General features: G+C 37.0%; 1 protein-coding gene and 1 long non-coding RNA gene across 10 annotated transcripts in view; both read right to left on the bottom strand.

Annotated features, from left to right (window-relative positions):
• Window positions 1–471: 471 nt before the first annotated feature.
• Window positions 472–27480, bottom strand: part of UBE2D3 (ubiquitin conjugating enzyme E2 D3) — a 66095-nt gene continuing 39086 nt past the window's right edge. Inside the window, exons 1-9 of one of the 9 annotated variants that reach the window (XM_031027327.2) lie at window positions 27372–27478; window positions 25913–26067; window positions 12966–13029; window positions 12847–12878; window positions 6109–6186; window positions 4853–4958; window positions 2578–2671; window positions 2100–2149; window positions 472–576 (exon numbers count right to left, since the gene is read on the bottom strand). In XM_031027327.2, coding sequence (XP_030883187.1) covers window positions 2101–2149; window positions 2578–2671; window positions 4853–4958; window positions 6109–6186; window positions 12847–12878; window positions 12966–13029; window positions 25913–25936 — 447 coding nt within the window. In that variant the 5' untranslated portion in view covers window positions 25937–26067; window positions 27372–27478 and the 3' untranslated portion in view covers window positions 472–576; window position 2100. The other 8 variants (XM_031027326.2, XM_081812081.1, XM_081812083.1 and 5 more) reach the window with 8 other exon arrangements.
• Window positions 20057–25906, bottom strand: LOC145720151 (uncharacterized). Its single transcript, XR_014142927.1, has 2 exons — window positions 25363–25906; window positions 20057–24111 (listed from the first exon to the last, which is right to left on the bottom strand). It is a non-coding gene; the product is annotated as an uncharacterized LOC145720151 (long non-coding RNA).

Raw genomic sequence — 27480 nt, 5'->3', positions numbered from 1 at the left:
TGTTCTGCTGATGCTATAAATTCAATACCAATTCTCCAGCCACATCAGTTATGAGCATAAAGTATATCATGTAACCTCAAATCTCTAACAGTGGAAGGCTTAAAAAAAGACTGGATGCTAGAATAATGCTGCTTCCTTTGATGTGACAACTGAGCATCCATCTCCCTCCCCCTCAGATGATTTCTTCAGCATGTTAGAGCAGTGAGGAATGGTTTTAGTCTCATAACCAAGTTAGAGTGAAGACATTGGCCACATAATACACATGCTCCATTTTTAAAAAAATTCTGAATCTTGGGCAACTGTTCTCTTGTAACTACTTTACAGTTTCTAAAAGCAGTTATTGTCCAAAGCTGGAAGAACTTAAGTCTTCTCAGATGAGCATGTGAATGAATGGAGGGAGGTAAACAAAAAATAAAATTAAAAAAGATGAGGTCTGATAGGGGAGCAGCCGGATAAGAAAATCAAAAAAGGAACAGTAATTTAAAGTTTATTCCAGCTATAATGCAGGTTATTCTGACTTTAAGGTAGCATCACATGGCATACTTCTGAGTCCATTCCCGAGATATTCTGTTGTACCTGTAAATAAAGAAGATGTTACTTAAAAAGTTAAAAATGAATTCTTAATACTTTAAAGGAAAAGATTGCTATTTTACCTCCAGACTCATCATGGAGTCATCTCTCATGGAGAAAAAGCACTGGTACTCAAAGCAATGTGGGGAATGGAAACCTTATGCTTCCAATACAATGTTTCCAATACACTAAAAATATTTTAACAAACACAATAAGGTGGCATTGATATTGGGGAGGCTAACAAAAATCAAAGACCTTTTCTCTCCCCTACCACCTAGTTAAATGTTCTATTTGAAATTCTAAAATTAGTATCCATTCCAACAAATTTTAACATTAAAAAAAGTATTTTAAAGTTCATCATGGGCTTATGTCTGAGTACAACACAGATTCTGTACATCTATAGAAATTTCCATCAAAGCTGGAACCAAACAATTTTATGTGAAACCTAGACCTTGAGAAATTACTAGAGCCTGGGTAATACCAGAAAATACCTTTTAAATTTAAGCACAGGTAGAAGATTAGACACTGAGGAGGGTGAAAAAAGCAATTTTCAAGAGGGAGGTGGGTGGGACTGGTACGTATGTGTTAATTAGAACACTTATGTGTTACTTTTAGAAAGGGTGGTGATTGGAGCTAACAAGCCCCACTTGAGACCTAATAAATGGGAATCTCTAGTAGGAGTGCAACTTGGGGGCATCTGTTTAAAAGATCAACAGATAATTCACACAAGAGCAACGTTATTTATTACTGAGGAACATCTCTAATACTGACAAATGCTATCAATTTCTCCCTGTATTACATCCATGCGCCATAGGCTACTTACCAAAATAGTGATTTAAACTAAGAAATGAATATACATCAAAGGGCACAAGAGAACTTTTAGATTTGTATTTCTAGTTTAAACTTTGTAAAATATTAACTAGCTTCATTTCAAACCAAGAACTAAACATGGTTCAACCATTTTTCTAAACTTTGGCATATAGAAGTTCTTTCTACCATTCATGGTTACCTCATTTAAGGACACCCTCTCAAAAAGCCAGCACTTTAAAACAAAGGTTTCATTTAGCATACAAGGAGCCACAAAGTATAGTTGATATTAATGCATGCTTGTCAGTAATGAACATTTAGTTTAGATGCTTAGAAGCTTTATTAAAAGTGTTTTCCCCTTACGTTATTATTTCTTGGCCAAATTTGAACTGAATCACCACATTCCATATAGTACTGGTATAAAGGTTAAAATACGCCAAATTTAAAATGTAAATACCATAGTAGTTTGAAAAAGATACTACTTAAACTTTAGTTTCTTACTAGTGCTATATATAACTGTTTTGCCATGCAAAAGTACTCTCAAGCAATAATGACTACTGGGTATACTTTCACGCTCAACAGAGATCAAGCAGTTAACTGTACAGTTTTCAAAAAACTGTAAATGTTACCTTCTGTTAGTTAATAAAGTGCCTTAAAACATGCAGCACTCAAGTGCTGGCAGTACCATGAATAAGCGCACCATAGAGTGCAGATCCTCTTACCCTACAACATAGCGTATTTCTCTGTCCACTCTCTTGCTAACCTATTGTACCTAATTGAACAAGTATACTTGGCATTAATTATAACATACAACAAAGTTATAATGGTGAAGTCGTACATAAAGATAATTCAAATATTTGAGAAATTTAGACAAATTTTTGTAACAGTACCAGTGTTTCAAAACATAATTGGGGTAAAGAAAACTTTGCTTTCTTCCCAAAAACTTAGTGACAAAGCACTGAACATGTTAGAAAAATAGAACGTTTTAGAGGGACTATTCACGGTCACATAAACTAAAAAAAAAAAAAAAAAAAAAAATCCCATTTCAAAAACTACCTTTCTGTACATTTTAACTATTATCTTACCAGAAATAAATCATCAAATCTTCTTGGCATTGCCAAAACTTACAATAGACTATAAGCCTAGCTCATTAAGATAAATCACTCTTTATATTATTTCCTTAAATTACTACATACTTACTTATCTCTGTCTGTTTTATAGATCCGTGCAATCTCTGGCACTAGGGGGTCATCTGGGTTTGGATCACATAGCAGTGAACAAATGGATAAAAGAACTGCAAATAAGAACAAAAAAAAAAGTCTGTTACCCAGCATTGGGAATTTGGATAAATAAAAGTATATTTAAAAACGTCAATCCTCAAAAGATTTTTAGTTTGTACCTTAATGTCAGTGAGAGATTTTGCTTCATAGGAGACAAACTCCTGGTAAATAAGGAATGCTAGAAATAGAGCTTTGTCCTGCCCAACTCAGGAGTTCTGAGATATTCAAATGATGCTATATTAGCTTATTAATAATCATTTTTAAAAAGTGACATAAGAATTTAAGTAACTGGAGTTTCTTGGTACTTTGAGGGGGGAAATCTAGCAAAGAATATGCAGGGAACACCTGTGCAATGTTATTCTCAGCTGTTAAGGCATGATGAAAAAATCCATTCTTGGGGAGCCAGCTGGCTCAGTCAGGAAAGCATGTGACTCTTGATCTTGGGGGTTGTGGGTTTAAGTCCCATGTTGACAGTAGCAATTACTTAAATAAATATTTAAAAAGACAAATCCATTCTCTGCTCTACCCTCAGGGGAGTTTCACAAAAACTCCCAACTTCTCCACTGTGTTTTGTCTCCTTGAATATAATTATAAACTAACAGTACTGGTTAAATGAATGTGGAGATCTAGCTCTATTACTAAGTGAGCCTTCTCAACTCTAATAGTTCTTACCCTGACCTGTTCAATATATGAACTTGGAAGATACCAAGCATCACAGAGCATATATCTAATTCATTTTGTATGCCTGTTATGTGCCAGACACTGCAAAGTGTTATAAAATTTTAACATATAAAAGCTTAGAGCGGTTATGAAAATCTTCAAAGATAACATTACCATAAAAGACAGTACTAATGTAATATATATTACAGCAAATATAATTTTAAACCCAAAAGGCAGGAGGACACACATAAAATTCAACCCACATTTACAGAAACATAGTGTTGATTCCCAACAGTGATAAACTTGGAACCTACTATTAGGATGTTCTTGATACTGAGTCTGTATACTATCTGTATACATGCAGATCTATAATACATGGTGTTAAGAGAGGTGATTTGCAAGGAAACTGGAATGTATCCCAAGAAGGTGAAAAACAATTATGTCACACTTGAAATTATAGCAGCGTTCACCAAAATGGATTTTTTTCCTCTCCAAGAGTGATTTCAAATTCATTATACCAACATGTATCTGAAACACTGTCTTAATTAGCAATATTAAAAAAACTTCATTTTTTGTACCTAAGGGATGCTTAATCAACACCAAAAACCAAAATTTACTGGAAGGCAAACTTCCTTCCCATTATGTAGTTTTGTGGTAGGTCATTTTGTGTGTGTGTGTGTGGGGGGGGTGGTGGTGGTGACAAAAGCCACCATAGTCATTCAAAATGGAGAATGATGGAGGTACTCCATCTCTATCTGGGATATTCATGTGGAGACTAGACAATCTATTAGAGATGTCATATAATGGACCCTTATTAAAAGTAGAAGACCAGAATTAATCTAGAGACATTTCCACGACTAATAATTTTAGCCTATTACTAGGTAGGAACAACCTATTAAACACAACACCTAACTAAATTGTTTTAAAAGGCTTTTTATCTAAAAAAATACTGTAATAAACACAAGAAAGCAAAATCGGAATCTTCCTATAATGGAAACCAAGATTTAAAAGCTCTACTAAACTTTAGATCTACCATTTTGTAAAACGCAGAAGCGAGTTGAGATATGAGTGGGCCTAGGATTGAAAATACTACAGAAATCTATTTAAGAAACTTTACTATATATTTGCAAATAATGCCTATACCCTAATTTGAATTTTAACTTTTTCCCACAAAATCTTTAATCAATACCACTAAAAGCATAAAATGTAACTTTTTTTCTTCCCCACCTCTTACCAAAACATCGGCATAATATTAAGTAGGCCCCAAAATCAAACTCATTTTTTTAAAGATTTTATTCATTTATTTGACAGAGAGAGAACGCAAGCACAAGCACACAAGCAGGGGGAGCAGCAGAGGGAGAGAGAAGCAGGCTCTCTGCCAAGCAAAGGAGACCGACGCGGGGCTCGATCACAGGACCCCGGGACCACAACCCAAGCCCAAGGCAGACACCCAACCGATTGAGCCACCCAGGTGCCCCAATCAAACTCCTTTAATTAAAAAGTCAGAGCAGCTCGAGACTCTAAAAATACTTTACCTTTAGAAATAGTTAAAGCAGGAGACCACTGTGATCTTAGAATATCGAGACAAATGCTGCCATTACTGTTAATATTTGGATGATAAATTCTTGTTGTAAATGCAACCTAAAATAAATAAATAAAAACCTTTAGGTATTTTCCCCCCAAGTAATATATAGAAGACTTTTAAGCAAGGCTTACAATACTGCGTGTCTCTCTCTCTCTCACACACACACACACACATTCTCACACTCTCAAATGGCTGAAACCTATTTATACACATTAAAGGACTAGAAATTACAGAACCAAGTTCGGATATTCTGATCAAGATCTTTCAGGGGCTACCTCTCTTTAATTAAAATGGAAAATGTAACTTTGTGGCAAAAATTTTACTATCAATGATATGATGGGATATTCTGAAGGTTAACTTTGGCTCTTCAGTATCAAAAAGAGCATTGTGAACAGTAATCAACATTCATTAAAAAGTAAAGGAACTTCAGAATGTAAACCAAATTTATAGACCAACTCATTTAAGGTATCAAGTTACAAAGGTATGTGTTTTAGTCTGCATTTCCACTGTACATAAAATAAAATTTGAATGATCGCAAGTGTTTCATCTAAAGTAACTATTATACTGCACCTATAACAGGATTGCAAAGATGGCTGAAGTGCCAACGTTGTTATTTTCTATTGTTATTCATACAGGTTGGCTTTATGTTAATTGCTCTGAAGAGTCAAGACCTTATGCTTTTAATAACTGTACACCAGGCACCTCAGTGCATTAAGCAACCCTAAGTTTTGATAGGTTTATTATTATATATGCAAATGCAAACCCCTGAAAGACAGCCCATGTGAACCCCAACAAACATAGCATAGGCTGCAACAATATGGGCAAATGCACAGGAAACTAATACTTGAAGCCTACTATTACAAAGGTTAATAATACAAATCTGTATGAGCATAATAAACGGTGGGAAAAGCTTCCATTTAATGTATCAAAGTCTTGCAACATTAAGGATAAGTCAGTTCTTATCTCCATTTACAAAGTTCAAATCCAGGTCTAACTGCTCTCTTAACTAAAGGTTAAAAGTTAGCATTCTGTACTGGTGACTTAATACAGATATATTTAGCCTTAATTATTCTTATTCACTACATACACACACCCCACCGCAATTTAGCCTTATTTATGTAGAACGTTGATTTCTAAGAATATTCTACTCCTCTGAAATAATGCACAGATCTTATTTACTAATGGATTTTGGGGGCAAATACTTGCCTTAGGTGGTTTGAAGGGGTAGTCTGTAGGAAAATGAATTGTCAAAAAGAATACACCGCCTTGGTATGGGCTGTCATTCTGTGAAAAGAAAAATTTGCTTAACTCTATTTTTTTTTAACTCTGATATTTAAAATATTACTCCTAAATAATCCATGTACATTTCTATTTTCTAAGCATTTCTTTAACATGAGCCAAGATTACCTGTTTATGCTGCAGTAGTCTAAATTATTCCACAATTCAGTTCATATTACTAAAAACTACACAATCAAAATTTACTATAGAACAATGAACCCTTATTTACTTAGACCCCATTTTATGTAAGTCACCAAAGAACTGAAAAATTAACCAGAAACCAACAGATGCTGATTTTCACCAAGTATACGTAGCAATAAAGTCTATATACAGTACTACAGATCAAACCTGAATTTGAAAATAAGGTCTTATATTTATTTCCTCTAATGATAGCCATATACACATATATGGGCTTTGTACCTCAACACACCACTCTGGTCACTTTGGCAAACCAAAATGTTGGCTATTGCAGGTTAACCCATAACTACCTTCAACAGGTGAAGCAAAACAAACAAAATAGGTTTTAAATTAAGTTTAATTCCCAACTGGCTCCTGAAAATTTTCATTCTTTAAAACGTTTATTTATTTAAGTAATCTCTACACCCAGCATAGGGCTCAAACTCATGACCCTGAGATTGAGAGTCACATGTTCTTCCAACTGAATCAGCCAGGCACCCCTCAAAATTCTCATTTAAAACCATGAAGGTTTTTTTTTTTTTTTTTTTTAAGATTAGAGAGTGTGTGCGTGTGTGTGCGGGTGCACGTGCGCAGGACGGAGGGGCAGAGAGTCTTAAGCAGACTCTGCTAAGCATGGAGTCTGACTTGGGGCTTGATCCCAGGACCCTGAGATCACTACCTGAGCTGAAACCAAGAGCTGGATGCTCAACCTACTGTGTCACCCAGGTGCCCTCAAAAGCATGGAAGATTTTTTTTCAAAAGCATACTGAATTCTCCACAACAAATCAATACACAGGATTACTAGATTTGGAAAACAATGTGCAACATATGCTCTTCCACTTCAACAGAAAACAGAAAATTTCAAGCTATAGCATCACTCTTCCTCCTTTGTTGTTTTGCTTATTATAATCTGAGTATGAAAAACTCTCTTAATAAATAACATTTGGGAAACAATTCTTGGTAGAATTTTACATTTAATTTAACCAATAGCAGGAAAAAGATATCACTATATTCCCATTTTATAGAAAAATAAAAATGGGACTTGAAGAAATAATTTAGGTGTACAAGTGGTATAAGAACCAAGACTGAAACCCAGGTCTTATGAAGAACACTTGGTCAAAATGGATCAGAGTGAGGACAAAAGACAGTGACCTCGTTAAAAACTTTAAGGTAAAAGCTGAAAACATGAAAACTGCTTAACTGCTTCTGGATATGCAAAGAAGCTACCTGGTGATGTCTGTGACAATTTACAGTAACCCAGTTATTACCAACATCCATTCCTCTCCATTAGAGAGAGTATGTGCACAGTGCTAATTATAAGCCTTTTACTATGCCCATTCTGGATGTCAGGAAAGTAAAAACTTTTCCAAATCTAACACTTTTAATACAGCTCATTTAATTCCCAGCCCTCTGTGAAATAGTTAGAATTAATCTAACTTGATTCTTGGGATGCCTAGGTGGCTCAGTCTGTTAAGTGTCTGCCTTCAGCTCAGGTCATGATCCTGGAATCCCAGGATCGAGTCCCACATTGGGCTTCCTGCTCATCAGAGAGTCTGCTTCTCCCTCTGTCCCTCACACCCTGCTTGTGCTCCCTTTAACAGATAAATAAAATCTTAAAAAAAAAAAAAAAATCTAACTCTGTTCTATAGATCAGGTATATGTAAGGGACATAGAGAAGAATTTATCTTGATGGGCTAACATTCTGGTAAAGAAGAGACATGCAATAAAATGTTGCAAATATTACGAAAAATGAACAGGGCATACCTGCAACTTGAGGAAAAATGTCAATTTACTGATGAAGAATGAAGTTCAAAGAAACATACAACTAGTATAATGAAAGAGCTACAATTTGTGTCCTTCTTACTCCAAAGTCCTTTCTTTTCATATTGTCTACAAAATTTTAATTCAAAAAACTAAGACTGCTAAGCAGCATATAAAAAGTATAGAAAAAAATCAAAGCACAGAATATGATCTGAATTACATAACATACCTTTGTTAACAGCCAAATTAACTGGGAACAGATGCTTCAAATGGCATAATTTTACAAAACAGACTAATATGGAAAATGTTTATACAGTGTATAATGAACCATTGAGGGTTCTCCTAAACAGTAAAAGTTTTTATAAAACCACATTACCAAAGTTCTAAGTTTTTATTCCAAGTTTCATACAATCACAAGTACTGTATCTGACTGCTTCTGAATAAAGGCAATCTAGTGCTAAGATTTAGGCAAAGCCAAATTTCTTTTCACTTAAAAAAAAAAAAAAAAAAAGAACTTAGGGATGAAAGTATTTCAGTGTTAAAATTTAACACTACAGTTCCATCAACACAAAGAGGAAAAACTGGTAAAACCACAAGATCCAGAGGTCACCAAAGTATACTACCTAAAAAACTGAAGCTCTGTATCAAATTCATTATAAACTGAAAGCAAACAGAAAATAACGAAAACAAAGAATACTTTCATCAGTAAACTGACCTAAGTCTTAGAAATTCAGAATTTATTCTGGATCTCTTTAGACACCTTCTGCACCCTGGTTTTAACTCCAATTTGCAGTCCAAAGTTGCTCCTTCTCAGTGTCTGTACTCCTCCCCTAGGGCAACCATTAAGTGCTGGTATTCCCCCAGATCCATCTTCTGCTTCTATCTCCTGACCCATACTTCAATTTTTCTCTAGTATACTTATTAATTCCAGGACATATATATTCAAATGCCTATAAATATTTATCCTTGGATGTCTCATGTGTCCAAAACTCAAACCACAAACCAGGAACAGATCACCGATCATAGTAGTTATTAATCTTAAAGATCCTTAAAAATCTCTTCAACTAGCTTCCTCTCCTTTATGCTGTCACTACTCCATTCAAGATCTTACTATGTTTTGTTTATATTATGGCAATGGCTTACTTCTGGTATTCCTGCCTTCACTGTTTTTTTCTTCTAATTTATCCCTTACCCTAATGCTGTTGTTGTCCTAAAACACAAGTTACATCCCTGCTTGAAATCTAGCACAGCTTTCAAGATAAAGTACAAACTCCTAACTAAGCATACAACAAGGTGCTTTATGATCTCCTTCCCACCAATATAGCTGGTCTCATCTTCCACCTCTTTCTCCTGAATATGCCCTCCTTACTGCACTTAAAATATTTCACATCTCCTTTTTCTCCTAGTATTTATTTCTTCTATTTGAACTATTCTTATCTGTATCCTTATCTTCTTCATCTCTAGGACCATACCTACACTGTAGGATCCATATCAAGCTTAAATGTCTTTAAAAAGATAATACAGCCTTCCCTTCATTTAGTTCAACATGCTTGTTGCCCTTCTTTTATACCTTTCTATACAACACAGTTATTACTATCCAACATACTTATATAACTTATTTTTATTTTCCTCTTCCTCTAGACTACAAAGTTCCTTAAAAAGGTACTGAAGAGAAGAGCTGTCATGCATCATTAGCCTTTGCAAGAACTGAATACACTTAAAATAAGTTGAAAAATAACCCTTATGGACCAATAAGAAAATACCTATGAACGAATTATCTGACCAGATGGTTTTTGCAGCTGATTTTGCTCAGGCTGCCAAAGATTATGTTATATTACCCAAAAATGGTACTTTCTTCCATTACTGTATCAAAGATTAGGTGGAAGTCAGTGTGGTTCTCCAAATAACTTCAAAACATCTTTATGTCAGCTCCATTTCCAATTATAGAAAAATCAAGTGTATAAATATCAGATGAGTTAATTTCTCCTAAGTGCATCAATTGTTAATGGGAACTACCCTTAATACAAAAACAAACAAAAAACATAAAAACAACCAAAGTTTAAAAAACCACATAGCCAGCAATGCTCTGTCAATTCTTTCAAAGGTTTAGTTTTTATTAGTATTTGTGCTTCCAAAGTATCCTACCTTCAGAAAGAATCAGCCAATTTAAATAGTTACTAGAAAGAAGCATTTTCCTCATAAATTTAATGATCGAGAACATTTCCAGACTATAGAACGCTAAAATTCAATAATTAACTGTATTAAAACTTAAATTAGATGCTCCATTCCTTAGTTAGGAACCTTTAGTTATGTGGCACTGCCAATCACTTTTACTGACCTAAGAAGTACTCCAAAGCAAAACTACTTTTGTCACCATTTATCCTTTCAGCAAATCTGCAAATATATGGATTGTTATGCCACCAATGGCCCTATGTTTTAGCTCATTCAATCTGCATGTCACATACTAACAAAATAAAGCAATTATTTATCTAATCGAACTGTGATGTTTTATCACAAAAATGCAATCAAAAGCCAAAATAAGAATGAGTTATTTCATTGATGACTCTACAAGTAAGGGTAACTATTAACTATTTGCAAATTGGCATCTAAACAAGTGCTTATTTATAGTTTTTGCTTTTGTTCATCAGGGAATATTTAAATAGTTCTGATAATCAAGTATTTGTTTTTAAAAGCAGAGCTATCATTAATACACATTAAAAGGTTGCTGAAAAAAATTTACAGGGAACAGCCACAATCTGAAATAGGTATAAACAAGTGAAAAATGTTTTTTGAAAATAAAAGCAAATCAGGTAAACAGCTACAAAAAGGTCAGGATAAGCAATCTTCTTTTATTCTCTGGAAAATTACTAGTATAAACTACTCACACTTCACTTTCATTTACTCTAAGTATATTCCTTACCTTTTGGAAAGACAGTTCAATAAACAGTGAAGTCTCTAAGTCCAGCAGAAAAATATCACACTGGTTGCAAAGAGCTGGTTTATTATGCACACCATAGAAGTCTTGATTATCAACTCTTTAGTGCTTTATTAATACTGACAACTAATTTTTATAATGAGGTCATCTTAAAGCACCATCTGGATCAAAGACGAGCTTTTATTTGCTAGAAATGTTAAGGTATTTTACGGAGTACTCTGCTTTGAAAATTGGTGCTCTATAATGAGAAAATTCTAGGAATTACAAATGCAAGTGCCTACAGAATCTAGGTAGGCACAATGAAGTGGATAGAAAGTGTGAGACACAAACTCCATATAAAAAAGGGAGGTAGCTGCTACTCCATCCCAAGCCATTATTGCTGTGGAATGAAGGTCTAGTCTGGCTTTTTTTGCGAAGATTGCCAACTTTCAAAGTGTTCTGTGGACCAAACTGGGTAAAAGTCACACTAAGTTAACTATGTATTTAAAATAAATAAATCACAATTTTGTTACCAAATATTTTAAAGCAAAATAAAATTTACAACAGTAAAAACAGTCCTTGAGGTAACTGGAAGTGAACAATTCTGACTCTGAGGTTTCTTAAATTAGGATAATACAGATATATTTCAAATTAGGATGCTAAATATCCCCCACTACCACCACCACCATGACCACCACCAAGTTTAACTTAGGTTGATTCACAGTCTCCTTACCTTTAGGTCCTAACATTTCAGAATTACTCTAACTCAATCATCCCTGCTATGATTTCCCAGAAAATTTCTCCCACTAAGCACTTCATTTATGTATCACTTACTTCCCAACTTATCACACTTATTTTAATTGCCTGTCTCTCCCAGTAGATTTCAAGTTCCCTAAAGAATGAGAGGGACCATGTCTATCCTTAATGGCTGGCACATAGTGGGGGATCACATTGATTGAGATAGAAAAAAAAAATTACTGCTATCAAAATCAGAACTACAGAATAAAAACTTACTAACTTTTCCAAGAGCATGTCTTCTTTTAGAATGACAGACATCTATCTATTGACCATTATCTCACCAAGTACATTATTGACATTATGTTGAGATTAAACCACCAAGGGGGGGGGGGTGCAGATTAAGACATACATATAACTTAAAAATAGAAATCCTCAAGTGCCTTCCAAGTAAAAAAAAATATTAAGTATTGTGCAAGATACAGTCTTACCCCAGGTTGTTTTACTGCGCTCTAATTCTGTGAAATTCTTAGATGGTATCCATAATTCTGAATATTCAATTATCCAGCATATACAGTTTCTTATCTACCCAGGATAGAAAGGAATTTTGCTGTATTCAAAATATCACTTTCTACCTAAAAATATTCAAATTTTGTAAAAAACTAAGGTTCTATAAAGCATCAAATATCAAAATACAACAACAAAAACAGACTTTCAGCAGCAACAGGAATAAGATCTTTGAGTAACACCATGATAGAGTCAATAAATTAACTGGCTCTATAAGTAAAGGGAAGCTCTGTGACAATGCTTTACATTACTATGAAAGAAAAACTAGGATAAAGTGAAAAAATATTTGATAGGTTAGAGATGCTATATTCCAGAACCTGAATACAGGGACAGACACATAGCACATGTAACAAATGACTAATTCATTAAATTGTTATGTCTTTCAAAAACAGTACAACTATGGCAATTCCAAAACAGTACTACAATGTAATAAAATAAATATAAGTTAAATACAAGTAAGTCAATGCTGAATTTTTAACTAAAAGCAGAATGTTTTAATTCTTAATACTTACAGGTCCCATAATTGTGGCTTGCCAATGAAACACTAGGGAAAAACAAAACAAAACTGTTATCTAAAAATGTACTAGCTTTTTTGAAATTAGCCATTAAAATCAACTTGAGAGTTACTTACTATCATCCCCAACTGGACCTGCAGAACATTGTGCTGGAGGGTCACGGGCCAAATCACTAAGTTCCTATACCAAAACAGAAAATGATGGGTCATGTAACCATAATAAAAAAACGTAAGCAAGAAAAGAATTTTCACCCCATTCTTTAAGGAACATACAATCACAGTTCACATTAATAAATTCTAGGAGAAAAAGCATAAGTAGCCATAGTCCAGATCTTGGGACAGTAGGCATAGATATGAAAATTGTTACACCAACAAAAGGTGTCCTTATTAAAAAAAGTTCTTATCAGATACTTTCATGGCTTAAGAACTTAGACAAAGCAGTTCTCAATATTCATGTTGTTTGCTGAAATTCTGGACATCTCAGAGGCCCTCGCCGTTTCTATTATCTTAAATCCTGTTATTTCTGAACCATACTAACTGCAGACCTCATTTTCCACTTGAAAACTCTCTCATGGGGCTAGGTAGGTATCCTTTTTGGTTTGATTTTATTCCTGCAACTCAACAATGTCTTTTATACAATGTTCAGTAAAATTACAACTCTGGAAGAACCTGAAGCTTGCTTGTTGTAAAACATGCAGTTTCTAAAATTCCATCTGACCTTATATTTACAAATATGTACTTGGCTCTTCCATGACTTGTATGTAACAAATATGGATAATGTAATAAAATACAGTGGTTTATTTTTTTTAATTTAAGAGAATATAACTTTAACTATATACACCTATATATAAATCTCTACAGGGACTTATAAACCCATGAGGTAATAGTGGGCTTCTAAGAAAGACAGGGAATATACAATACTGCAGGGAGATAACTAGAGCAAACATTTGCCTCTATCATATGGTCAAAATGCACTTTAGGAAACAGCCAATTGTTCAGGAGTGATTAATCCAAATTCACTCCATTAAAACAACAACAACAAAAACCAATGCGGAGGAGTTGTCCTTGTGGTAATCATTTCACAAAATATCAGAACACTATGTAGTATATCTAAAACTAAAAACGTTACAAGTCTATTATATTTCAATTAAAACTGGGGTGGGGGGGGGAGGTTGCTCTGATACACTCTGCTAATTTGCTTCTGAAAACTCATACCAGATCTGCTTTTAGTATTATCAAAACAGCCAGAGATCCCAGGATTCACAATCTCAGGATAATGGAAGATCAGATCATTTCTGCTTGCCTTAGTAAATACACCTTTGTATGTTCAGCATATTTTAAAATGGGAGAAAATTCATTCCAACCACTTTTGATCCTGATCAGTAGAATTACAGAAACTCTTGAATGGAAGTTAAACAAATGGTTAAAAGAAACCATGTATGGTTTTTAGCTTAAAAATAAAAACAAACACCCTCACAAAATATCAAATGATTCTGAACCAAGTTTTGAAAACTATACTTTTTTGAATAAAAATAGAAATGTACTTGCAACTTGAATTGACTATCCATTATCAAGCAAATTACTTTTTCATAGGCCAGGTAAGTTTTCAATCAGCCACTTTTGTTATAATGGGAATCTACTTTATCATCTCAAGGCATAAATATTTTACTGTAGGTAAGAATCAAGTAGTCTAGTCTAACTGATATGAACAAAATTCTCCCATGTTCCAAGGCTTATTTATATAACAAGTTCTTCTGCTGAACTGGCCCACCAAAAAAAATACCAAAAGTTAACTTATGCAGTCGAATTCCCTCTCTCCTTCAGGAACGTAAGGGTTCAAAAGAAAAAAAAACCAACCCGCCCCCTCCCCCAACACAACTTACCTGTTCCAAACCACCCTCTCCCTCTTTCCACAAAGATTTACCTCCTAGTTTCTTACAGTGATCTATCCCAAATTATTCACTTATTTAAATGCCTGAAAAGAAAATCTAGCAGTTATTTTTAAATAAAAACCAATCTAATGATAGGCTGATACAAAATATATATATAAACCCTGAAACAACTTCATTATAAATACAATTCCAAGAATCTATAAAGCTGATCTAGAACATATCAACATCCATTTGAAAATTACATTTTAATTATGAAAAATGTAAGAAAATGTTTCTTATAGAAGAAACAAGTTTTTAGGCACAATATTTATAAATCATTAAGCCTTTATATGCCAGCATTATTACTCTAGAGTGAAGGTCTAATTTCAGCTTTTCCCTCCCATAATTTCAGGATCTTATTCTCAAATAATTTCTAAGTGCCTTATTTTTCAAGTTTTCCATGACCAAGACACCTCTGAAGTAATCACCAAAGATCTAAAATTAGGCCAATTACCTTACGTACTAAAATCTACGTTAAATGCAACACTGAAAAAAATGACCAAAGTTATTTTAAGTATCAAAACAGGTCTTTCCTATCATGTACCAGTACTCACCTCTAAGAAAACAAGTAATTCTCATGACATTATTATGACCATAGCATAAGCAAATGAGATTACACAATAGCATCTTAGCAAGGAAAAAATCTGAGAAAGCAGAGTAACAAGTCATCTTAAGACGCTCTTCTATATATATGACATTTTGTCTACTCAATAAATATCTTAACCTGCTTTCATGAAAATGCTTTTCCTTTACTCCAAACGTGATTGTAGTTAATGGTGTTTGGTTAATGGTGGCTGACAATCACCCATTACTCAGACAAGGCTAATCACAGAATTTTGTTCCTTCAGCCTCTGATTAGCTCAAAGGGTTGGAAAGTAACCTAAGCCAGGACGTGACCTAATGAAGTCCATCCATCTCTGCCTGGTTTTTCAAATTAAAGCTGGAACACTTCTTCCTTCTCTAAATCAGGAGCTGTAAGGATGTGACCTAGAGCTGTTGGAAGGCATGTGCCCCGAAATTACATGGTGAATCCAAAGAAAAAGAGACCACATTGAGCAGCAGAGATAGTAAGAGCTGACCTGGCATATACACATGCCATTTCAGTCCCTGAGGTTGTAGCTTGCTCTGGGTTCCTACAGCTATTTCCTTTGATCGTTAACCACTCCAGTTTCCTTCTAATAAATCCAAGGCTGGGGAAAACCCTAAGAGTGAGGAGACCCATTCTAAGTAGAGCGCTACTGGGACCCATATAGACTATCCCACTAAAGCACAATGTAATGCTCAAGTCTTGTTTTTTGAAAAACATGTAAGAAAGAAATCTAAATGAAGCAGTCTTAAAATTAAGCTAGAGGGAGCAGTCATGTGTCCTGTCTAGAAACTTTTAATCTGGGGTGCCTGGGTGGCTCAGTCATTACGTATCTGCCTTTGGCTCGGGTCATGATCCCAGGGTCTGGGGATCAAGCCCTACATCGGGCTCCCTGCTCTGTGGGAAGCCTGCTTCTCCCTCTCCCGCTCCCCCTGCTTGTGTTCCCTCTCTGGCTGTCTCTCCCTGTCAAATAAATAAAATCTTTAAAAAGAAAAAAAAAAAAAAAAAGAAACTTTTAATTTAATCACAGAAACCAGAGATTTATTTAAATCCATTTCTAAAATGAAAAGTGCAGTATGTGCTATTAAAGTTTCACTATCAAAACATTTATTCACTTACAGGAAGACTGCATTTTTGGTGTCCAGCAGGTTAGGCTTGAATAATACCAAGATAAAACATGAATGCCTTTCCCAACAGACTGAGCTTATAGTAAGCACAATGCAAAAACAAAAAACTACATTTCGACAACTTAAGTGCTTAAAATAAAGGCATCCAAATGCTTCGTGAATCCTAAAAAGGTAACCACTAACCTTGCCTAGGTTTAAAAACAGTGACAACTGAGCTAGGTCTTGATGGAGAGGAATAAGCATTCCAAATAGAGAAACTCAGTTGAGGGTGTGAAAGAACACAGGCTGTAAAAATTTGCTTATAGTCTGGCATACCAGAAACACAGCAGGGCACCGGTGAGGAAGCAGCGCATGTGACCACAAAGGTTAACCATGGCTGGATCTTTCATGAGCTTTGAATATGTCAAAGAGTATCCTAAAGGCAATGGGAACCGTGGATAGTTTTTTTGTTTTTGTTTTTTTAAGATTTACTTACTTGTTTGAGACAGCGAGTGAGAGTGAGGGAGCATGGGTGGAGGGAGGGGTGCACAGAGGGCACCCTACATGGGGCTCAATCTCACAACCCATGAGATCATGACCTGAGCTGAAACCAAGAGTCAGATGCTCAACTAAGCCACCCAGGGGCCCCGAACCATGGATAGTTTTTAAGCAGGAATAAAACAAATCCAATTTGGTTATTTTTAAAAAATGTACTTGGTCAATAGTACACTAGAAGGAATGCTTTTAATTTTTTAACTTACTAGGTCATAGCCTAAAAGTACCCATGAATCTGTGTACCCAGCCTGTTAAGTAAAGCTTAACATTTTTACTACATTACCTTCATATTAAAAAAAAAAAATGCTGCGGATGTAACTGAAGATCCCTCACATACTCCTCAAATTCCATTCCCTTTCCCCCACAGAAGGTAACAGATTATGCCAAATTTGGCTTCTCCACATTTTTATACACTACTAGATATGTATCTTTTTCACATATAGCATTGTTTTGCAGGTCTTCAAATTTTAAGAGAAAAAACTATGAACCTTTACATAGACCTATACCTATGTATCTCTCTATATATATATTGTTCAGAACTTTGGCTCTTAACTTTTTATAACAAGGACTTCTAAGACTGAGTAACTACTGACCTTCTATCCCCCCAAATACACATAAGCCCGCACAAAATTTTAATTTGTGGGGTATCACAGACTCATCCCCCTATCGTAGGAATCCCTAATACAAAGAACAAAAAAATAGGTTAACTACATTAGGAAGCTAGAGCAGTAATTCAGGTGAGAGAAGAACACGAGAACTAAGTCACTGAGGATGATAAAAGATCTTAAATAACAAGCATTTTACCCTTACAACAATCTTATGGAAACAGGCCTTACTTCTACTCTACATCAGAACCCCTTACACTAGGGGAAAGATTGCATTCAAATGTAGGACATACTAAGCTTTAGTTTATCTACTAGACACTTGAAACTTAGAGGTCTAGGGATAGATTTCAAATGGCTGCTTTTTCAAAAGGGTGTCCTTACATCAAAGATGTATTTTAAAAAATTTGATATGGCATTTGGCAAACTGAAGAAAAAAATTTCAACTGTACCAACCCAACTCTGTTCTACTCAAGGTGTACTTACTGGACTTAAGATCAATTTTCAATGAAGCACCCACTCAAAGAATTTTCAAAAGTAATTTTGCCTTTGGTTTTAACTTATGAAATGACTTTAAACCCTAAACTTTCATAGGCTTTAGGGACAAAAACAATTTGTAGAATTATATGAAGAATTGAAACCGTTAGCTCTTTGCCTCCTAGTAGAGAGGAACAGTGGCAAGGACCAGAGAGAACAGCTCACATTTAGCACCTGTAAATCTTCATACTGTTAACCATCTCTTTCCCCAAGGCCAGCATTATTAAGGTGGGCTCTTGGCCAACTATTAAGACCACTAAAATAGCAAAGAGGTTGGCAGGGAGACTGGTACACACTAGTTGCTAATGGCTCCACTCACGGTGAAGGGACACTAAAATGGACCAAGGGCATACAAGGACATAAAAAAATAAAACCTCACCAAAGTTAGACATCTCTTTGCCATGGTGTGTTCTCCTGGAGGGAATTTCCTTTTTGGATCATCTTCCTCTGAACTGCTTCTCCTGAAACCTTCCCGCACACCTGGCTAGCATGAGAATCCAGGCCTCTTCTCCCTTAGAAATATGCTTCCTTTCCATTTAAAAGCCTAAACAGACTCACAGGATAAGGAGTCAAGCAAATCTCTCTAAAAGACACCAAAAGTACAGCTTAAGCCATTGAGTGTTCTCATCTGGAGGTACATAATTACACAGTAAGGAGTTTGACCATTCCTTTTCTGGGACTCATAAGAGAAAGTCTACAGTTTATCTTGAGAAAGATCTTTGATCATCTTTGATCATTATAGCGCACAGGATCTCTTTGACCGCTGACTGTTAGAAGAAAATCATGAAAAGGCTGAGACACTGGCTTAGAAGTCTAAACAGACTAAATATCTGCTTCTTGCTTCTCTCGCTACATCTTACTCATTTCAAAGAAGTGAAATGACTAACCATAGACTATGAAGAACAGGAAGCCAAGGTATTAAACACAGAGGTATACAGAAATGATAGGGAAGTATAAAAAATGGTCTCTGCCTTTAAAGAGTTTATAAATTGGAAATCTAAGAACTATTTATGAATAATGAAGCTACACAGCAGCCATGCCAGATCAGTGTCCAGTAAGGTTTAATGCCTCTAAGAATAACCATTTAAACATTCTGCTAGGGGCGCCTGGGTGGCTCAGTTGGTTAAGCGACTGCCTTCGGCTCAGGTCATGATCCTGGAGTCCCGGGATCGAGTCCCGCAGCACAGGGAGTCCGCTTCTCCCTCTGATCCTCCCCCCTCTCATGCTCTGTCTCATTCTCTCTCAAATAAAAAAAAAAAAAAAATCTTTAAACATTCTGCTAAACATTCTTCCAATGATAGCCACCACTTGTATGTTAGATTAACATAACCAAAGTCAGCATTTATGAAAACAAAGATGATTACTATGGTAAAGCCAAGTTCATGGGTTCCATCCTTGAGTACAGTAATTATCACCATGTTCACTATCACCTGTTATCCCATACTCCACCATTCATCTTATACGTTATCACACAAAGGTCATAATGATAGTAGTAGCATAGATACAATTCCCATCATCACTTTTGGGAAAACTCAGAAGTTCATGCCATTACTGAAAGGTAATTTCCTGTATTCTATTAAAGAGTCCATTTCTTTAAAAACTTTTGACTTAAAGACAAGATGTGTATAACTATGTGAATCAGCACTATAAAGACAGTCCTTGCCTCTTAAAACCTACACTGAGCAACAGAAAGTACTACCTTGGGGGCTGGATGAGATGAGGCCATGAGGTGGGAGGCAAGAAGAGTGCCTTTACAAGAAATTTTGAGGTAAGAATCACCCTCAAGGAGCCTTTACAACCTAGCAAAATATAAAAGTACATATTCAGACCAATGACAGGACAAAATGCAGTACACTTAATTGCCTAATTAGGCAGATGAGAACTGCTCTAATTGTTCTTATGAAGATCAGGTTTACCATGAAGCAAACAATTTTTTTACTACGTTTAATGTTGTGAAATTTCTATATACCATGTGTAGACACAAATGATAACGAAGGAAACAGCAAACATTTCAGAAATGTATCCCTACCATAAGTTATTTCAGAAGGAAGCTTGGCAAAAATATTATGGGATCTGAACAGATCCCATACAGTTCCTTATATAACTATAGACTTAAGAATGAGAGGGATAGTCACTTTAAAATCATTTTAGTTTGGAATTTATAATTTCTGAGAAATCCTGAAAGTTTCTTTTAGCTTAAGGATTAACAGATAAACCATGTCTCATTGTATCACTGACAATATATTAATTTCCTATTTAGTTGTAATTACAGGTGAGACAGTGTGCTTGCTCGTCTAATTAGACAAGATATAAAGAATGGATTGAATGAATACTACTACCATTTTCTTTCTTTAGATCACCACTTAAATCACTTAAAATTATTCAAAGCTATTCTTCTATAGGCACTATTCTAAATGAGCAAAACCAGAAAGCCAAATTTTGGTTTTCAACTTTGATACATAAAAACATACAAGACATTTCATAGATTTTAAAAAACAAAATTAACAGCAGTCCAGTGGTGGAAAACATCCAATTATACAATAGCTTTGAAATGATAACAAGGCTAGGATGAATGTGAACAAGTACTCTATCCTAAAAATGAATAAGTAACCAAGTAGTGATTCACAACTGAAACCTACAAGGCCAAAATATGACAAATCCAGCTATGAAAAGTTCAAAGTCTGAATGATACAAGATTATGTTGGAAGTATTGGAGATAAAAATCAAATGTTTAAGGGAAAGTATAGAACACTTTACTGAATTTTTCTCTTCCCCAAATAACAAGGCAGAGGGTAGTTTTGAGAATCTTATCTACCAAGGTTAACTTGGCTAGTAAGTTATTCACTAAACGCATCTGTTCTTAATTACACTGTTCAATTTTCAAATAAGATCATTGCTGTTGTAGCAAAACCAAATCAAGAACACAAATTTTCCAGTTAAAGAATGAAAATACTTTAACTTTGCTAATTTCAAAATAGTTCGACACTGAGAATTAAGTATAGTTAGAAAAACCACTCTAAAATGACAAAATATAGTATAGGTAAAATATTTAAACTACCTTTAATAATAATGGGTAAATCTGATAATATGACTAAAGATTCCCTTTTAATTTCTTTTCAGTAAGTGTTTCTCATACTTGATTTATATTCTTGAAAGCTAAGTTGTGCAAGGTGACAAACACCTATTCGTGTGTTTATGTGCTTGTTTCTTCCACTCAAAGCAGAGATTCTCATGGGTAATGACCAGGCTTCCTTATTTTTTATCTCCTGGGACTAGACTACTGTGCCAAACAGAGCAAAACCTCAGTTAAGTATTGATTAAATGAGTATCCCTAGGTCTGTGGGTCTTAACCAGAGGCAGGCCTCAGAATCACCTAGGGGACATTTCAAAATTATGCCTGTTCCCAGAGAAAATGATTCCATAGATCTGCTAAGATCCCATATACTATATTTTTTAAGATCTCTGCTCAATATCCTGATATATAAATGCAACTCATGTCAAAACCCACAAACAATATAGAATGCAAAACCCAATCTAAGATTAGAGACTTTAATCTGAAAACTTTTATGTCAGTAGTAGAAAGCTAGTATCTTCTTTACTAGAAAAGGATCATTATAGTCAAAAGGATTTGGAAAATCTTCAAGAATTGACTGTGTATTAGACTAACAAGGAGTACTGAATCCTTGAATTAAGTAACATATAACCTAACAACAGATACAAGTAATAGTTTTCCCCCTAGTTCTAGTAAGAGTATTCAACTGTATTTGTAGGAACAACGAAAACTACAATGCTGCAGATGAGGATGATATAAGCAATGTTAAAGTAAGTCACTCTTAATAAAATTAAACACCAAGGTCACCGTGATTAGCATCCATGAGTCACACAACCATCCCACAAATTTAGCTGGCTACACAAGCACCTTGAGGGTCTTAAAGAAACCCCTGCAAAACCATGTATCCAGCCTACAGGCTCTTTGGGGATAAGTGTATTTTAAGATACCCCTAGCAATTAGTTGGCACCTGGTAGTTCCCATAGTCCTTGAAGAGACTAATCAAAAAGAAACTCACTCCTGCTTTCAAAACTTAGGTTAGTGAACGTCTTAGTTCACAAGTTAGCTATAACCTGAGAGTAAGAGTAAAGTCAAATCCCAATTATTTAAATGTGAACTGGGAAAGGAGAGCAATAGCTTATCTCAGGTAGCAAGACCAAGTAACATTCATTCATTTGATGGAACAGAAATCGAAATGGTTCAGAATAGCAGAACAGCATGGAGTTTAAGAACTTAAGCTCTTGAGGTAGACTATCTGATCTCTTAGTCACTTAACTAGCCGTGTGACTAGACAAGGAACTTAACCTCTCTGTGCCTGTTTCCTTATGTATAATATTGAATGGTAAAGAGCATCTATCTCAAGAGAACTGTTGTGAGGATTAATGAGTTGATTCTTATAAAGGGCTTAGGAACAGTGCTTGGTACATAGTAAATGCTAAGTCCTAACTATTATTAGCAGTACAATAATGCAAAAGAAAACCTTTTTGATTATCAAAAACCTAAAGGATGACAGAACAGTTAAGACACATTGTGGAGCCAGACTGTGCAGGTTCAAATCCCAATTCTGCCATGGTATAACTCTGGGTGTTTTTTGACCTTTCTGTGCCTCAGGTTTCTAATCTTGAAATGGGGTAACAATTTAATTGTACCTACTTCCTTGAGTTGTTGTAATATTAAATGAGTTAATACAGGTGTCTCAAATAGTTCTGACACATTGCAAACACTCAAAACATTAATCCTCTAGGCTCGGCTCACATATTTTATGTAAAGTTCTTTTTAAACTTCCCCAAAATACAAGCACCATAGTTATTCTGTTTAATAGGAACAGTAAAATTGTCTATGGTCCTCAAACACCACTAATCAACTTGGGAGTTCCCATTTTTGATTCTTGTTGTTTAATAAATAGCCCTATAAAACCATACTACAGCTTATTAAATAAATAATATAGTAGAAAACCAAGTAAGATTATTTGATAAGGCTGCCTGGTCTAAGAAATACTCAAAATACTGCAACGTAGCTTTAGGAAAAAACAAATCCAAAGGCTTGGCCAGCCATTAGTAGTGGCTAAAAATGGCTAAAAATATCCCAATGATAAACATTTCAATAAAGTATCAACAACGAGTACGGACATCTTAATGTTTGGAATTTGGGGGCTTCAGACAGTAAATTCAAAACAAAGAGATACATGACACAAGAAATACTATACTAACATCAATGCCTACTTGACCTTGTATTTCTAGAACAGAGGTCCCTAAACGAGCCATTTCCCATTACCTCTCTACTCACTAAAATTCTGTTTGGATCTTGGATTTTTTGTTTGGTTTTTCTTCAAGTTTCATCCTGTGATTCTGACACTAACAGCTAAATACCAAGCCACGTGCCTTTCAAAAACTTTCTACAGGTTGAATTAACAGTCCCACATAAACACTGTTTCTTCCAATTTGGAAACTATTATATCCAGTTTCTGTATTACGCATACTTTCAAAATATTTACAACAGAAGACAATCTGGTATTAATGGAAGAACTAAACCAGGGAAGTTCTTTAATTAAAGTTTCTGAGGATTAAAAATAGTGATATTAAATAGCAGTAATAATAATCTGAGTGCCATGTGCTAGGGGCCTGTTCAAAGCCACACATTAACCTCTTTAATCCTAAAATAAACAAAATCTAGAAACCTAGTTTTGCTCACTGCTGCATCCCTGGTGTCTAGAACATACTAGGCACTCAACTATTGTTCATACATAACAAGTATTCATTTTAGAGAGGCATACAAATAACTTGTCCACTCCTAGAACTCTAACTGGAGTATTTTTACCCCAAAGTTCACATTCTTAATTATATTGCCTCTCTAGAGCTTTTAAATCAGTAAGGGCTGTCACAGGAGTTGGGTATCACCTGTAAAAGAAAAAAAATCCATGAGACCTTCCTTTAAAGTGTTCTGTTCCACACACATAAAAAGCTATGGATCTGAAATTATTCCACATCTTAGTAACCTGAACTAATTCTCATATATAAAAGATTTTGATTCGTACTGAATGTTATATTCTTTGTATTAACTATGCTGTAAAATATGACTGTGCTTCTCCAATGTATTGCTGGCCTTAGAAGTGGTCAGAGATGCTTAATCCTTTTTACTTTAAATCTTAACTCCTAAAAATTTTTTCCTTTCCTTTTCTATTCTCTCAAAAACAAAGATTTAAGTTTATATTTCACATAAACTCACAATGACAATGCAATGATGGACTAAATCAAAATTCAAGATTTCAGCCTTAATACATTGCGTGAAGATCTGAACCATCATCTTTCATAATACATTTGGTCAAATAAACTCCAAAGTTACACGTATTAAATAAAATTAGGCAGCATCAAGTCTACTTAGTAAAGCCAAGTCCTTGCCATTCCTTCCACGTAGAGCCCCCTTAAAAAAAAAGTAACCCATCCAAACCGAAGTTTCTAACCCACAACCTCCTCTGTCTTCTAGTTTTAGTAAGGCTGAATTTATTCCATGACATTTTTTTCAAGTTAGCTGTAAATACTCCACCCTCCTCGATTGTGCAAGAATCAAACACACCACACATAAGACAAGTTACAAAAAAGGGAAATACAGTCTCAGAGTTTGAATATAAAGTCTTGAGCAGGTTGTCTTAAGAGCTGTGTACAATCTGATGTCAAAGTTAACATTTAACAAAGAATATTATTTCATATTATTATGAAAGGAGATGCCGGAAAAAGCCTGAACCAGTTAAAGCAGCCGCCATCTTAAAATGCGGGATAAAGTTAGAGCAAGAAAATGAGACTAAACCACCGGAGGTGGAGGTTCCGCTTACCCCCCCATCCCGAGCCTCGAAAAATCCTATTTTTTCAACTTCTAGCGATAGTTTATATCAAACCACGTTTTAAGTAGCGAAACAATCTTCTCCGAGAGTGTTATTAAATGAGCTGAGGCAAAATAGGTGCACCGAACCTTCTCTTACTGCCATCACACCCCTAGTCCCTCCTTCCCCCCAAAAGAAGGGAGCTTCCAGAAGCCTTTTACATCAGTTCCCGGTGTCCCTCTGATAAATAGCTTCGGGTGAGAAGTTTCTAACTACAAAACATAGAAAGTAGTAACACAGTGTCAGCCCATCTCCTCCCAACCCCACTTACTCTTGTGTAACCTGCCCAGAGTCGATGAAGTTTTGACTAGTCTCATTCACTACATTTCAGCCGCCAGGAGACTTCTACACCGACTCCCAATTATTCGGGACCCGCCAGATTTCAATGATCTTCTCCCCTATGAGTTTCTTATGATTCTTCCCCCTAGAAAACCCAAGAGCCTTTCTCTTACAACTGAAGTTTTTAAGCACCGAGAATAGGAAGCGCCATGACATCTGCGGGAGCGTCTCTCGTCAATTCTGACCCTCAAACAAGAATTCTTCTTTTAGAAGCAGAACCAAAGCGCCTGAAGTCACTCTCCCCCACCCCTAATTTGCACCGATTCCACCGAAACATAAGATACACCTCATTCGCCACAAATGTTGTTTCTAGCTTTAAACCTCATTTCTTTAAAGTACATCTGCGTTTCCCATCCCCCAACAGAAGTGACCCAAGGAGAGACGTTTTCGTAATTATACTTCCTCCCCACCCCCACGCTTTCCTCCGAGACTAAGCCTTCCTTTCCTCCCACGACCCCATTCCCTGCAGCCCCACGGGTTACCTTATTAATCCGTTTCAGCGCCATAGTCTGTGCTTTTCGTCTGGCTCCTCACTCTCTCGGTGTGTGCTCAAAGGTCCGGCCAAAACTCTTGATTATCCGGGCGGCAGGGAAGGATTGTCTCTTCGTCTCACACCGGCTCTGCCAGACACAGGCGCCTTTTGCAAAAACGGAGCAGATCAGCACTCGTACAGGCCCCGGATGAGACCCTGATGAATCCAGGTCCCTTAAAACGGTCGCGATCCGGGGTGGGTGGGGTGGCGTGGCAAAGCCACCAACAGCCTCTATGCCGTGCTTCGGCCCGAAGAGGAGGCGAGGGTGACGGGAAGAGCGGAGGGGCGGCTACAAGTTTGACTTCCCGGCCTCTCGAAAGGAAGAGACCCGGGTGGGAGAGGAAGAGGCGTAGGAGAAAGGGGTGGGTGCGGGGCAGGGTCCGGAGCCCAGCAGAGGAGGAGCCGGGGCCTAGTCGGCGCTATGCCGGCGTCACTAGGGCAAAGAAAGGCTAGGGGGGAGGGGGAAACAGGAGACTCCGGACTGACGCCGGGCTTCTTTCGGTTTCTGCTCAAAGGTGCGGCCAGGGAGGGGAAAGAAATAATAGAGGAAAGACTTGATGTGTGTTGCTGTCCCCGCAACTACAGCTATTCTGTGTCGGCCCCTGACGCCACCGTACACTCCGCCTTCCAGCGCGCTCCCGCACGCGCCCGCCCAGCCACCGCCACCACGCGCCCGTGCTGCCCCTGAGGCTCCGGCTCAGGCGCGAGGACGCGCCCATTCCCCCACCCCCTTAAACAGGAGAGGCCCTGGCTTCCCCAACCTTCCCACCCTACCCCACCCAACAGGCTGGTCACTCAAGCCACCCCAGGCCTGTATTTCCCCTCTTACCCGGCCGGCCAGTGGGCCGGCCTCCCTTCCCTTCCCCTAGCCGTCCACACCCACGCGTACAGAGGGGCCGGGGCCTCCCTCAAGCTGCGGCCTCGGCCTCCTCCCCGCGCGGCAGCTGGTGCCTCCCCGGCCCTACGGGGCTCACGCGCACGACACAGCCACAAGATGTCCGCTCTGACGGAACTACTGCCAGCTGCCACGCTCCGCCCCTCCCCCCTCCTCCTGCCTCTTCACCGCCGCGTATCAGTCCGCCAACGCCGCCGTCGCGAGCACAGGACGAATCTAAGGGTGAAGGGGAACGGTTTACTTCCTACGTCCAAGGCCGAGTTTATCTGTGCTACCCCCTTTTCCTTCTTTTTCGGAACAGCACCTTCTTACTAAACAGATCGGAGATTGGACTGGGAGGGCGGGGGCCGGAGGCGGGTCATGGGCTGGGGGGAAGGGTGGACGAGCGGCGGAAACCCTCAGATTCAGAGAAGCATCGAGAACCGGAAGAAGACCATGGGAGGAAGGTAATGGAAGCGGCAGCTGCGCGGTCGAGACCCACGCCCCTCCCAGCAGCGTCCCCCAATTTCCTCACTTGGTATTGAGGCGGCGGATCTCGCGAGAATCTCGTGGCTGGCTAGCAGGAGCTATAGCTCTGCAATGACTTAAGGGCAGTTTTGTGCGCTCTTCCTGATGGGGGCCCG

The sequence above is a fragment of the Leptonychotes weddellii genome, chromosome 2, assembly GCF_054177405.1.
Source record: "Leptonychotes weddellii isolate Sample4059 chromosome 2, ASM5417740v2, whole genome shotgun sequence".
Taxonomy (NCBI): domain Eukaryota; kingdom Metazoa; phylum Chordata; class Mammalia; order Carnivora; family Phocidae; genus Leptonychotes; species Leptonychotes weddellii.
This window is presented reverse-complemented; position numbering and strand designations above follow the sequence as displayed.